Below are 14,678 nucleotides of genomic sequence, written 5' to 3' on the forward strand. Positions count from 1 at the left end.
CATGTTTTTAATTGAGAGTAAATTTAGATGACCTCCTCTGGACATGCCACGAGGATGAGTGATTACAGTGTTCAACATCCATACATATTAAATGTGAGTCAAACCATTTTAATTTTATAGCAACTATTTTGGTTTTTTTAGCCCATGACGGGTTTTTTTTCGCTTCTGCTGTTTAAGCGTGGCTCAGCGACAGTCATCAGTCTTTGGTTTGCACAGCGAATTCCAGAAACCCCCGGATCCATTAGATGAGGGTCCTGAACGGTATGTCGACGTCCTTCATCTGCTTTTCGTAGTCTTCATCAAACAGCTTTGATTGCTCAGCTGTGAAATGGTTTTTCCAGTCACCCACTTCACCTGCATATGAAAAGGAAGACAATTTTGTTAAGTTTGAAAATTTATGCTAAAGCCTCTATCAATGTTTTTTTTTTTTTTTTTTTTTTGCACAAATGAATAACTGACTGGTGCTTAAAAAATGTTTTCCAAAACAGTCATATGTAATGCCCACACAGTGTCTCATTTACCGCTAATACATTTATTAAATTATAACATGTAACATACAACATGCGTGTAAACACTGTTCACATTTTGTATCACTGTGGATTTTAAATCAAAAACTGCAAAGTGCAGAATTCCAGCTTGAGCTGCTCCGGATGTTTTTCAGCCATTTTTATATGTAGTCATTAGATGATTGATTGACAAGCAGTTTCTTGAGGCCATGAAATTTCAGAACTTATCAAACAATCCTTTTATTTAAAATTATGTACGTTTGTTAAACTCATTTTAAGCCTGTGAAAATGTGAGGTTATCTGTATGACTAGCTGTAATATTTAGCGCCATACTTTTTTAAAAACCTGGACGTCTGCATTTCAGTCACATCTTGACTGTTTGAGTTAAGATCCACTGTGATGTGTACAGAGGTAAAACTCCCAAAACTGTATCTTTGTTTATAGATGTAATTATATTGTGCTGATTAAATACTTAATGACTGGTTTGTTAAAAGTGAGGGGGAAAACTGACCATATAATTGTTGCAGAAGCCCAGGCTAACGATGCCTTGTTTGAACTAAAAATCCTCCAAAACTTTAAATCGACTCTAGTTAATATCTGCCAACAGACTTATTCATTTGAGTGTTAAGTTGTTGTAATGTATAAATAAAATAGAAGCGAGAGCTCAAAATCCAGGGACCTCTAGGGGGCGCCCCTGCACTGAAGGACAGGTAGCAGAGCAGTAATTGCTGCCTTTGAGGAGCTCAGACTGTTCACAAGTTGATTTAACCTTGTGACATTATTACATGAAGATATTTGTGTGTCTGAGACAAATATAGGTGTTCATGACATTTTAACTGCCCTACGTAAGGCACTCACTGGCGACTGAGATTGACTTTCCTGCATATCTTTAATTTAATAGTGCACCTTTTCTCATGAAAGGAGAGATGGACTGGTCAAACACCGGAGATGGAACGCAGGAGTAGTTGGCCATCGGGTTCTCCTTCATGTTTTTAAAGGAGGTGAGCTCCACGATTTGGCTGATGACCTCATCGGAGACCGACAAGTCCAGGTACTTCATGATGCGCTCCACTTCACGCCGAGGATTCTGGGAAAATAAATGTGACAGAGTATGTGGGGAGGTTATTAATTTTTAAAATTCATTACAGATGTTCAAACAGATAAAACAAGATGGGATGTCACCACATTACGACTGAAAACAGCAAATACCTGAAGGTAACGGAAAAAGTAAAATCATAAGAAGTGATAAACAAAACACTGCAAACCGGTGAGGAGAGATTACATAACGGAAATCAAATTGGGAGAAGCTGTTAAATGGGAGTTCTCCCTCCTCACTGTGGACAACTGCTCACAGCAGATCATTGCCCTGTTGGGTTTCTCTCTCTAACACTTCAGGGTATTTAGCTTACAATAGAAAGTACGCTGATATTTATGAATTGACTGGTCATGTGAAAAAGGATGTTTATCACAGGATTCTGTGCAGTCCTGTGAAAAACTAAGTACACCTTTACTGCTTCAGTTGGTAGCAGCCAGCTAATTAAATGCGCTAATTAAATGCTGAGCTCGCTTCAAAACAAGGACCCGGGCGCAGCCCTCATTGTAGCAGGAGACTTTAACAAAGCGAACCTCAGACAAGTCATGCCAAACTTTTACCAGCATGTCTCGTGTCCAACGAGAGGGGATCGGATTTTGGATCACTGCTACACGCCATACAAGCAGGGCTACAAAGCTGTCTCACACCCGGCTTTTGGGAAGTCTGACCACAACGCCATCTTCCTCACTCCCCAGTATAAACAAAGCATACGGAGGGAAGACGTGACCAAGAGGGAGGTAAAACGGTGGACTGCCCAATCAGAAGCTACGCTACAGGACGCACTCAACGACGTCGACTGGGACATGTTCAGAGCATGCGCAGTCGACATCAACGAGTTTACGGAAGTAGCAGTATGCTTCGTCAATATGCTAGCGGAGGAGATTATCCCCACTGCGAGAGTCACCACATTCCCAAACCAGAAACCGTGGATGGACAGATCGATCCGCACTGCAGTAAACGCCAGGACCGCCTCCTACAACGCGGGTCTCGCCACTGGCGATATGAGCGCCTACAAAGCGGCCTCATACGGCGTGCGGCGCGCGGTGAGAGATGCCAAACGCAGGTACCGGGAACGTGTGGAGTCCCGCTTCCACCAGGGCGACACACGGAGTATGTGGCACGGACTACGCACCATTACGGACTACAAAGCCAGGGACACTGCGCCGACTCTGCATTCACCAACGAGCTGAATCAGTTCTACGCCCGTTTCGAGGTTAGCCAGGCGGCTAATGCTATCTACCGCCTGACTACCGAGGACAGTGACGTCATCAGCGAGAGCCCGGTGACCAGCATCGCGGAGCATGACGTCCGAGCGGCACTGAGGAGAGTGAACACAAGGAAAGCGGCGGGGCCAGACGGCATCACCGGCCGTCTGCTGCGCTGCTGTGCTGACCAGCTAGCAGGTGTGTTCACTTACATCTTCAACGAGTCCCTGGCGAAGTCTGTGGTCCCCACATGCTTCAAAAGATCCACCATCATCCCTGTGCCCAAGAACAGCAAACCCTCATCCCTGAACGATTACCGGCCAGTTGCACTGACCTCGGTAGTAATGAAGGTGTTTGAGAGGCTGCTGAAGAACATCATCTCCTCCTCCATCCCAGACACCACAGATCCGCTGCAGTTCGCCTACAGATCCAACAGATCCACAGAGGATGCCATCGCCCACGTCCTACACACCACTCTCAGCCATGTGGACAAGAAACAGGGTAACTATGTGCGAATGCTGTTTGTTGATTACAGTTCAGCGTTTAACACAATAGTGCCCTGCAGACTGTTCACAAAGCTGAGGGATCTGGGATCTGTGTGAGTGGGTGTTGGACTTCCTCACTGGCAGAACTCAGGTGGTGAGGGTGGGCAGGTGCTTCTCCAACAGCATCACCATCAACACAGGAGCACCTCAGGGATGTGTCCTCTCGCCACTGCTCTACTCCCTCTACACTTCAGACTGTGTGGCCACCCATGGCTCCAACACCATTGTTGTTGCTGACGACACAGTGGTGTTGGGTGCCATCTCCAACAACGATGAGGCGGCCTACATGGATGAAGTGAAGAATCTGGCATCGTGGTGCCAGGACAACCACCTCCAGCTGAACGTCAGCAAGACCAAGGAGCTGGTGGTGGACTTCAGAAGGGGTCAGCACAGAGACTACAAGCCCATCATCATCAATGGAGCTCCAGTGGAGAGGGTGCAGTCCTTCAAGTATCTTGGTGTCCACATCTCCTCAGACCTGACATGGGCTGCCCACATTCAGGTCCAGACCAAAAAGGCTAGGCAGCACCTGTATCACCTACGACAACTGAGGAAGTTCAGGGTCTCTCCAAAGATCCTCAGGATTTTCTATACAGGCGCTGTGGAGAGCATCCTCACACAGAACATGACATCGTGGTTTGGGAACAGCTGTGTGAAGGACCAAAAAGCTCTCCAGAGAGTGATCCGTACAGCAGAACGCTGCTGCAGGATTGCTGTCCCCCTGCTTCAGGACACCTACACCAGGAGATGCCGGACTAGAGCAGCGCAGATACTGAAGGACCCGTCCCATCCTGGCAACAAACTGTTCCAACTTCTGCAATCTGGTAGAAGGTTCCGCATCTTCCGGGCAAGGACAGAGAGACTCAAGAGGAGCTTCTATCCCCAAGCCATCCGTGCCCTAAACACACACACCCGCCCTCTCACATCATCTATAATTGACTGAGTCAGGACTCTTCCAGACACTAAACCAAGGCACAATGTACATTTCAATTCCTTTAATTTTAAATACGTTTATATTGTCTATCCTGTAAAATAGTCAGATGTCTATTCATATTAATGTACAGAATTCACCTGCTTGCTGCTACTACTGCACATTCACCCAGTGTATATACTATAATGTTCTTCCTCTACACCCCCCCCCAATTTTTGCACATGTCGAGGAGCGTGTCAGGCTACATTTCACTGTGTGTTATACTTGTATAACTATGCATGTGACAAATAAAGAACCTTGAACCTTGAACCTTGATTAACTGATCTTCAGGAAGTGTGAGCACCTCTATAAAAGGTTTGCAAATACAGCATATCAACAGAAAACACCTCATACCAACTGTTAAGTAATCTACAGTTAAATGTGAAGCCATCTGTCCAATAGGTAAAGTTTCACTGAAATTAGATCATGCAAAAGGACAATGGCCACAAGCACAGCAGCAAATCTACAACAAAAGGGCTGGGAAAGAAAAGAATAAAGGTAAGCAATGGCCCAATCAAAGTCCACACCTCAAACTAACTGAAACCTGGGTTTACATAAAGGTCTGCAAACATCAATGAACTAAAGCAACGCTGTAAGAAGGGTCCAAAAGTCTTCCGTAACGATGTGAGAGACCGATAAGGTCATACAGAAAACCTTCACTTCAGGTTATTGATGCTAAAGGTGCTTCTACAAGCAACTGAATCACTGGGTGTTTTCCACAGGACTGTGCAGTCCAACTTTCTCTGTCGTGCAACTAATACATATATACAGTTCTTTGAACAATATCTCAAAGTATTTTTTTAATTTATATTGAATGTCTTAATGACTTTTAAGAGTATGGTACATTTGTTTTTAAATCTTCAGAAATAGGAGATTTGCCGGTAGTCACATTGTTTACAAAAAAATCTGCTCTTTCTTTTCAGCTGTATGTCAGACAGTCGGCATTACTTTTCTTTTTTTCCCTTTATACATGAAGCTGGTCTAAATCTGCGTCTATAAAAGTGCTTCCTAATCATTCAATCTCAGCTTTACATAGGAGATCAAAGGAATGCGCTGCGTTTATTACGTTTGCTTTGAAGAAGGTTGCGCAACATGCTTTGGTTATAATCCACGTGTTCTCCTCACCTCTTTCATGTCCTCGTAGAAGAGGTACAGAATATTCCTCTTTTCTCGCTCCAGCCAGTAACCTTTCACATGATCATACCAGGAGCCCCATGACACTGTAGAAGCAGAGCAAAGGCCATTCAGTCAAGCAGCTTTGATGAAAACATTTCTCCTACTCCAGTCCAGGTTTATGCTGAGTGTATGTTTATATTTACGGCTATCGTAAAGCCTCATTAACAGCTTAACATCAACATTTATGACAGTAGGTATTTTAGTAACTGTCGGCTGATAAGAGAGTGATAAACTTGACCACCTTTAATGACTTTACAGCTGTGTAACTGCAGAGCTGATGAATTATTGCAAAGTGATGACATTATGATTACATAATTCATCATTTCTTTATTTTATACTAGGAAAATTAAAAGTACGTACAGTGACTTATTGACAGATGTGTCATTCTGACTAGCTTTAATATCAATATTTGGTATGACCACCTTTATTCTACAATACAGGCAGCTTAATTTCTTTCAGTAGTTTTCAAAGATACTTCTCTTGCTTTTTGAAGGACATTTAAAGATGTTGGCTTCCTTTTGTTTGGTTCTCTGTCAAAATGATCCCACATTGCTCCAGTAATGTTAAGGTCCAGACTCTGGGGAGGCCAATCCATGACTTATAGTGTCCTATTGTGTGTTTTTTCTATCCTGGTATGCTTTTACTGCGTTTGCAGTGTTTTTAAGATCATTGTCATGTTGAAAAATGAGACTGTTGTCATGGTCTGTCTACCACTTCTTCTTTTGTCCTCCAATTCTTTAAAACATTTTATGCCAAGGTTTCAGCTAATAGCTCTTTGAGAATCATCACAGATTCAGCTAAAGAAATTGAAACAAAGATAAGAGAGGTGTGCTCAGAGTGATGGGAATGATAAACTGTGTTGGAAAATTCATACCTAACAGTGAGAACATCAGCACTAAGGGAGTTAGTTTGTGAGTCCATGGAGATAAAACAAGTATGTGAGGAGACTGCTGTAGACAAGGAGCTGCAAACAGTGATGGAAACTATCCAAGGAGACTGGCCCTGCTGTTGAGAGGCAATAGGATTGTGATACCACATAGTCTGAGACAAGTGATACTTCAAAGAATACATGAGGGACAACTGGGAATAGAAAAGTGTAAAAGGAGGGCTAGAGACACTGTGTACTGGCCTGGTATTAATAAAGACATTGAGAACATGATCGGAAAGTGTGAAACATGTAAGAAGTTTCAGAGCAGATTTCTAGAAACTGTCATTAGTGACAATGGTCCTTGCTATTATTGCAAAGAATGGCAGAATTTCACAAGAGAATATGGCTTTAAACATGTCACACAAGTCCTCAACATCCACAGGCAAATGGCAAGGCTGAAAAAGGAGTGCATAACATCAAGCAGCTTCTGGAGAAGGCTACAGACAGTCAATCAGATCCTTATTTAGCTCTGCTAAAAAAAAAAAGAAAAAAGAAAAAATATTAATGAAAAATATTAATGAAAAAAAGGGGGAGCACATAAAAGAAGACTGGTCTGTGGTGTGGCATAAGGATGTTAATAAAATGTTTGGAGCGGCAGCTCGCAAAGCGTAAGTGGATGTTGTGTTGTTTTTTTAACAAGCGCTATGAAGACAACACAGTTCTTTGTGAAGCTGTCTGTTTTGAGTAGATACAATACTGGTTCATCCCTTGAATTGGGTGCCTTTTTGTGCTTGAATGATTTATAAATCAGTGTTAAGTGATTTTAAAAAAATAAACAAAATATTCTTTTAAAAATAGTGAGGTACGGTGACTTAAAATGACTGAAAAAGCAGCCAGTGGAAAACTTTGAAAGACCTTCAGAAAAACTGAAGAACTGTTGCTCAAGACCACTTAAAGTTAAAGGGCTCCTTGAAAGCAAAGCATAAAGAAATAGGGGTTGGGTCAAAAGTTGGTAGCTGTGTATTTACACATCAGTACACATTTGCATGAACGGTACATGTTTGCAGTTCCTGGCAAACCGACAAGCCTCTGATTCTTATGAACAAGTTTCATGTTTGTGCCTTGAGCAGTCGAGCGCAACCAGTGAGTCAAGGTGGAATATGAGTTTATGCATGTAATGTTTGAACTTTGCCAGATTTTAGATCTGATTTTACCTGATGAACCTGCACACCCACTCCAATCCCTGGAGGTTATCAAAAGTAGCAAATCAGTCAAAGACTGACTGAACCAAAGTGCAGTCTGAGCTCCTCAGGAGGTCCTTCATATCAGCTTCTGTAAGCCCATTTAATGCACAGTACTAATAATATGAGTTTTCCAAAATGTTTGCATATTTTCATGTTAGTTACTGGGTGTTTTATTTATTCATAAATTATTAACTTTATTAGGAATTAATATTGTTTATGTCAGTGTTTATGGCATGTAAATGGCAATGTAATTTCCTGCAAACAAAGGATCTATCTTTGAATCTGATTAACTGACGGACCATTAAATTTGTTAAATAAATCAAGCCCAACGAAACCTATTATGTACATTTCCACCATATTGTGTTTTATGAAAGGCCACCTTTTTGTTCCCTAATCTTCACCAAACTGCACAGATGCTTTAATATGTTCCACTCAAATCAGCAGCAAAGCAGCCAATCTGGTTATATGTCACCAAGATTTTGATTTCTATCACAACTAAACACTCTCCTCTCAACAAGCTGAGAGGAGTCAGGTAATAATTCACTTTGCATTACCCAACCCAGTGACTTCATTTATAGGTAGTTAACATATATCCAATTGTTAATATAAAGACATTTCAAAAAGTTATCATTTAATGACCCTACAGCAACCATTTAAGTCTTTTTCTAAGGAAATCATTTTTTTCACTCTGGAATGAATGCATTGAAATTTAATAAAGTTGTGTGATTGGTTTCATACTTACTTACAAAGCAAACTATGTTCCTAACAAGGCAAATATGGTGGGAAAAAAAGCACAAAAGAAATAAAGAAATCTGCAGAAAGCTAATAAAAATGCATTTACTGCAGTAAAGAAGCAGCTTTTTTATGGCTGTCATGATGAAGAAATATTCCATTTATTTATATATTTTTAAAAAAAGGTTACATTTTCATCCAGATCCTCACAAGATATGCGCGCTACAGCCACTCAGGGTGCAACTCATCTTATCATGACCACTCAAGCATAAAAGGCAGTTACACAAGTTGTCATAGTTTCCATCCACCATCACATATTTTGTTCACAAAAGAATTCAGGCAACCAAAGACGCTGCTTTGGTGGGTAAACATATAGGGCTATTGATGGCTTAGAATAGGTATGAGGACACAGAGGGAAATATACTTACGCTCTCCTTGCATAAACTTGTGGATGTAGCCACCAAAGGGCCCTGGCTCAGGCTGGGTCTGATTCATAAGATCAAAGTAGTAGTAGCTCACCAGGTTGTCTTTGGCATTGCGTGCCACGTAGATCACCTTCCCACATGATCAGGAGGAACACAAAAAGATATTCACAGTACAGAGAACATGTTATTTGATGAGATTGTGTCTAGCATGGCAATCGTAACCTCCCACCTCATTTACGTGCCGTATCATGAACCTTTTACCTTCAAGCTGCATGAGTTTTCTGTCTAGTAAGAAGCAATAAAATGAGGAATTTCTACTCTCACTGAAGTCTAATAGACAAGAAGTCTCACCTTGCATTTGTTTTCCCAGAATCCAGGAGGCACCAGCTGTAAAGGAAGATGTGTCTTGATAACTCTCGGGGGATCCATTTTTTCCAGAAGATCAAGACCTGAGACATAAATCCAGGTAATTGGACATAGGAAAAACTTAACATGTGTATTCCATGATTTCTCATATATTCCAACCAATGGAAACTGCTTATTAGCATTGTTGAATTTCCTTTTTTTAACATGGTTAAAATAACATTAAACAGGAGAAAAAGTTGGCACAGCCATTTAACTTAAGGCAAATTTCCCAAAAAATGTGACAGCAGTATTAATTTAATTCAATTCAATTTTACTTAGCACCAAACCAGTCATCTCAGAGCAACTGTTGTCGTGATTTCTACTAAAATGACCGAATGACTCAGCATATTGTGAACTAATAGGATTTCACCTTATTCTGAGGTATTTGCAAGATCATTTGTAGTAGCCTACTACAAGAGAATGATATCATCCAGCTATTTTGATGTAATGTCATTTAGCTCAGTGTTTTGTTATACAACCTTTTGCATTAACATGGAGCCTTCCAGGTATCTGTTCTTTGAATAACCAACCTGAATTAGAAGAAGCCCTTCTAAAGTTTAATCAACTCTATAAATGTGGTGCTATATCTATGCAAATGACTATGTAAATATTTTCTACACTCGCGATCTCAACCTTTAATATAAAAATATTTCCTGTAACAAAAAAAAAAAAAAAAAAAAAAAAAAAAAGGGAAGGTGTTTTGTTTTGTACACTAAAGTTTTTGCACAGATTAAACTACATACATTCATATTTTGTCTTCAGAGGTCATGGGCTAATTTTGTACCTTTTGAACTGAGCCAAAATGCTAAAAGCTAAGTTGGTGGTGACGCTAAACAACTTCAAGCTGTACATATTTAGGCAACATATTACACAACGTAATAAGAAAAGAGAACAAACTAGCACCTAACTATAGCTAAAGTTAGTAACACGCTAATCAGCAGCCCGTTTGTTAGCTTAGAAAAAAAAAAACTATAGTAAATATTTAAGTCCTGTTTTTACTTTTTCCCGGATGGCTGAAAATGAATAAATACAATATAAAAATGTACCTGACAAAAATAACAAACACAGTAGGGGGCCAAGTCTGATGAAACATAGGCATGTTTTCTTGAGTCAACAGTCCAGGGGAGAGAAAGGGTGGGAGGGTAAAGTTCATTATTTTCTTTCTTGTATCTAAAGGTTTGGATATAGTGGTAAGTCTAGCACCCCAGTACATTTAAGATTTCCTTAGACAGTAGTAACACTGACTGTTGTGCCAAAACCCTGCAGCAAAACACTACAGCTACTTTTTTAGCTGTCTGTGACTTATTGTTATAAACCTGCCTGTTAGTTCACCGTGACATGCTTGAAAGTTGGCTTCATTGTAAAAATTCAACTGGCTGGTATTAAAGTTTAGTCAAACACAAATATGGCTAATCTGTGTTGGAAAAGCACAGCTGCGTTCACTGAAATGACCCAACTACAGTAACTTTTGTTGATCGCCTACAGAACTCCAGTTCAAGTCTTTTCTTTGGAGGGATATGCTTATGGGTTGAGAACTCATTGACTCTGATTGGGGTGGGAAAAAAACAATCCGTTACAGAAACATTCCTCCTTGAATTGTTTTTGTGAGTTCTGACATGCTACAACATGTTAAACCTGCTGAGTCACAGTAGAGAATAAAAACATAGATAAAACACACACCTGAAGGGATGGGAGGTGGGGAGAAGATCTCTAGGAATGGACTGCGGACAGGTGTGGGGGCTCGTTTGCAGGCCTCAGCATCTCCATTGTGAAGGAGCAGGTCAACAATTTCCTGCGTCCATGTAGTCCCTATGAGACAGAGACATCAAACGGTGTACTGCTAAATCTCACCACATTGAGTAAAAACATTAACAACAGTCCAACAAACATGTCTTTTTTGACACCAGCTACTTAGTAGTGCCACATTACAGCAGATTCCACAGTCTAACAAATTAGTCCAGAGACTGAAGGGCAGGAAAAGTAGTCTGTCTTTGTTGTTTGTTTGCTTAAATTATAACTCTCACACTTCATGAAGGCGTAATTACAGGATTAGTCTAGAGTTACTGGTGTTTTCCTTTATTGCCTGCTTGTTTAAGCAGTTACACACACACAATGTTTTGGTAGACTTAGTGGAAAAACTACTTAACAATCAAGTAATGGAAGAAGAAGAAAGCATTAACACCACAATGGAAAAATATTTCCTCACAAGTTAAAGTGCTGCATTAAAGAGAAAAGGGAAAGTGTGCTTCATTTTCTATGCTGTTTTGGCAGTGCAGTCCTGCATATTTTCATCTGAATTTGCAACAGATAAGGAAAAAGCACAGTATTTTTCTCAATACCCGTGAGTGGAAGTGTAAAGTGTTAGAAATGTAAGAACGCAAATAAAGCTGCTTGAGATCAATACTTTGTGTCTAACACTGTTTCTGAGTACCTGCTTTGGGGTAGGTGGCGATGAGGAGGTCCGATGGATCGGGACGAAAAGCCCAGATGCTGTCCCAGTTGTTGGCGATGTAGTTCATGAGAGGCACTCCTCTGACTGGGATGAGAGGGAAGCGTGTGATGGAGGAGCTGGCCTTATGAATAGCCTCGCTATAAGTCATGTCTTTCTCCTCTGACATTTTTTACACTGCCAAAAGCTGTCTCAAGGAAATCAAGAACAGAGAGCTAAAATCTGCCTCTTTTAAATTGAAGAGAAAAAAAAAAAAAACTTCAACAAACTCCCGAGGTCCTGCCTTCAGCTGTCTGTGTCAAACACTCACTGCTGATTTGCCGGTGAGCCACATAAATCCCAGCTTCTAATGGTCCTGTTCTTCCTGATTGTCAGTACCACAGTCAGCGTGTTTACTTCCTTGTTAAACTGTCATCATCTCCTCCTTGCATGATCCCGGCCAACAGCAGCACTGCCTTGTTTCCTCTTGATTTCTCGTGGTCTGCAGCGTAAGTCGCCTCCCAGATCTGAATGCGGGAGCAGGAGTCTCTCAGCGGCCTCTCAGAAACAATGAACTCCCAGCTGAAGTCTGAGTGCCTCAGTCACTTTAAAACGTGTTTCTTTTTGCCCCTCTTTCTATCTTTGTAAGCTGGCTCCCTGAGTGCTTGTACCCAGGTTCTTATCAGTCTGCGATCACTGGAACTTGCACCAGCAGACCTACACTAAAGTGCCCTTATGTAACGTTCCTAGTTACGTATGAATTCCACTTTTCCTCACAATACTGTCTTGACTGCTTCCTCTGTAATCTGAGGAAGGAAAAAGGGAGGGTCTCGAAAAATCCTGCAACCCACAGAGAGGTGGACTTACATGTGGAGAGTACAAATGAAATGGATTTAAACTTCACAGTTAAATGTGTAACTCTGTGTAAAACACTCTGACCACTTGCGTTTCTTGGTCTTTTAACATAGTTGTGTTCATTGATTCACACTTTTTAATCACAATTTTAAAAAACAACCACTTTTTAATCACAATCAGAAAATTAGTGGCCAATCTTTACAAAAGCACATTTGGACTTTGATCCTTCAAAGTAAACAAAATGTTGACCTAATTCCAGTAAAAGAGTGCATGGCAGGGGTCTCATTTCATATTGTATTGTCTTACAAGAAGAAAAATGTTCTTGTCTAGACACGCTGCTGGAGATTTATATGGACTTCATAGGTTATCTATTCAGCCAGATGAAAGTGTTTAGACTTTACATTCCAGGATTTCCAGAGTTAATATCTTGCCAGCGGTAGAAACAATATTTTCACTATAAACAGGTTGAGCTGTCTCAGTGGAGTTCAAGAATGTTTTTATAAAAACTGTCTGGGAAAGTTGAGAAATTTATAACTTTAAAGCACCCTGAAGTGCACGGCTTCCTAACAATTCCTTTCCATCATATTTATATTACAAGTTCTAGTGTCTGTCTATACATGGAGGAAACATCAGATAAGTTACAGTTCCTGTATACCGTGCATCAGTACTATTGCACAAACTTACAGTACTTTGCAAAAGTCTTGAGTTAGTCTTCATTTTCATTTGTATTTTTAAGAAAATTGAAAATAGGTGCAGCAGTTAGTTATTAAAAAGTTTGCAAACATTCATTAAAATAAAGTATATAACACAAAAACAGAGCCTGAAAGCTAATATTGGGTGTGACCACCTTTATTTCTCAACAAAACCTGAACTCCCTCCGGCAGCTTTCTTGTCATTTCTTAAAGTCGTCTTCAGGAATAGTTCTCCAGGCTTCTTGAAGAATGTGATGGCATCAGTCACACAGGTGTAAATCAGTCCATTTTTTCACTTTATTAGTTTGCTTTGCAGTTTTATTCATTAATATAATTCATTAATCATTTGATTAAACCTAACACTGATATTATGAGGCGCACACATAGTAGCATTGTGTGGTTTTTCTAAAATGTTTTGTTATATTAATTATGTTTCTCTTCCTTTGAGTTACCTGGGTTTGGGCGGTGGCTGTTTCCTGTCTGGGCAAAAGGTGTGGCTGAGGACTCTGGGAACAAAATGCCTGCTCGGCAGGACCAACCATGGGCTTACCAGGAGCAGGGGTGTTTTAGGTTTAGTTAGGTTATTCTGTGCTTCGCTAATATTAGGCTGTGTCCCAATTCAGGGCCTGCATGCTTGAAGTACGCGCACTACGCGTACTACGTACGGTGCGTACTATAAGTACGAGTGCGGAAGTGAGAGGCTTGTGAAATGGGACGGTCTAGCCTTCGTCGCGCTGTTCAGGTTGCCTAGCAACCATGATACTAACGTTACTAAACGTTACATACAGCTTTGTGTGACAGAAATGAAGGAGAAAAAATGTTTTGTTGGTCATTCATTATTGTCATGACATCACTTTGATTAGTTGAGTATCTGAGGCTGAGACCACAGGACTGTAAAACATGATTGTTGGGCTTCATTTCTGTACCGAACAGTTATTTCAAGATTAGTTAGTAAATAACAATTAGCTAATGTTGTTCATGAGACTAAAATCATCTCACTGTGGTAATGTAAATATAATATGGCCAATATTATAGTATTGTCAGATTATTATGATATATATATATATATATATATATATATATATATATATATATATATATATATATATATATATATATATATGTCAAGGCTTTACAACCAAGTTAATTACAGACATCACTAATGTCACACAACTTTGCCGACATGTGGCCAACAGTAATGTTTTAATGTTCTTCGTTATTAAACATTCGCACATAAATAAGTGACGTCATATTCAGTACTTACTTTTGACAGTTCACTCTACTTCTGCCGTATTTTGCGGCAAAATTATCCACACCCACCGCCGCGCTATGAATTGTGGGATATATGGGACCACGAAGCGTGCACCGGACCACGCTTGATATTTGGGGAAATTGACGGCGCATTTGGAGTATGCATTTGAAGTACACTTCGGATTGGGACAGCCATCGTCGCGTGGCGGTGACGTAATCACACTTAAAATGCGAACTTCAAGCGTGCAGACCCTGCATATATATATATATATATATATTTAAT

At 40.4% G+C, this 14,678-nt stretch overlaps 1 protein-coding gene across 1 annotated transcript; it reads right to left on the bottom strand.

Moving 5' to 3' along the window:
• Window positions 1-10: 10 nt before the first annotated feature.
• On the bottom strand, window positions 11-12,393 carry sult1st6 (sulfotransferase family 1, cytosolic sulfotransferase 6). Its single transcript, XM_040006510.1, has 7 exons — window positions 11,601-12,393; window positions 10,850-10,978; window positions 9,116-9,213; window positions 8,768-8,894; window positions 5,445-5,539; window positions 1,413-1,593; window positions 11-354 (listed from the first exon to the last, which is right to left on the bottom strand). Exons 1-7 carry the CDS (start codon window positions 11,785-11,787, stop codon window positions 242-244), a joined length of 930 nt encoding a protein of 309 aa, XP_039862444.1. The 5' UTR covers window positions 11,788-12,393; the 3' UTR covers window positions 11-241.
• Window positions 12,394-14,678: the final 2,285 nt, after the last annotated feature.

The sequence above is a fragment of the Simochromis diagramma genome, unplaced genomic scaffold (assembly GCF_900408965.1).
Source record: "Simochromis diagramma unplaced genomic scaffold, fSimDia1.1 OVJJ01000518.1, whole genome shotgun sequence".
NCBI lineage: Eukaryota > Metazoa > Chordata > Actinopteri > Cichliformes > Cichlidae > Simochromis > Simochromis diagramma.

What these genes read in the sequence shown, in the direction of transcription:
- sult1st6 (XM_040006510.1), bottom strand. Translation starts at nt 11,787, where the DNA reads ATGTCAGAGGAGAAAGACATGACTTATAGCGAGGCTATTCATAAGGCC. An exon ending in CGCCACCTACCCCAAAGCAG is followed by an intron (nt 10,979 to 11,600) that starts GTACTCAGAAAC and finishes TCTGTCTCATAG; the next exon opens with GGACTACATGGACGCAGGAA. An exon ending in CCCACCTCCCATCCCTTCAG is followed by an intron (nt 9,214 to 10,849) that starts GTGTGTGTTTTA and finishes TTTATGTCTCAG; the next exon opens with GTCTTGATCTTCTGGAAAAA.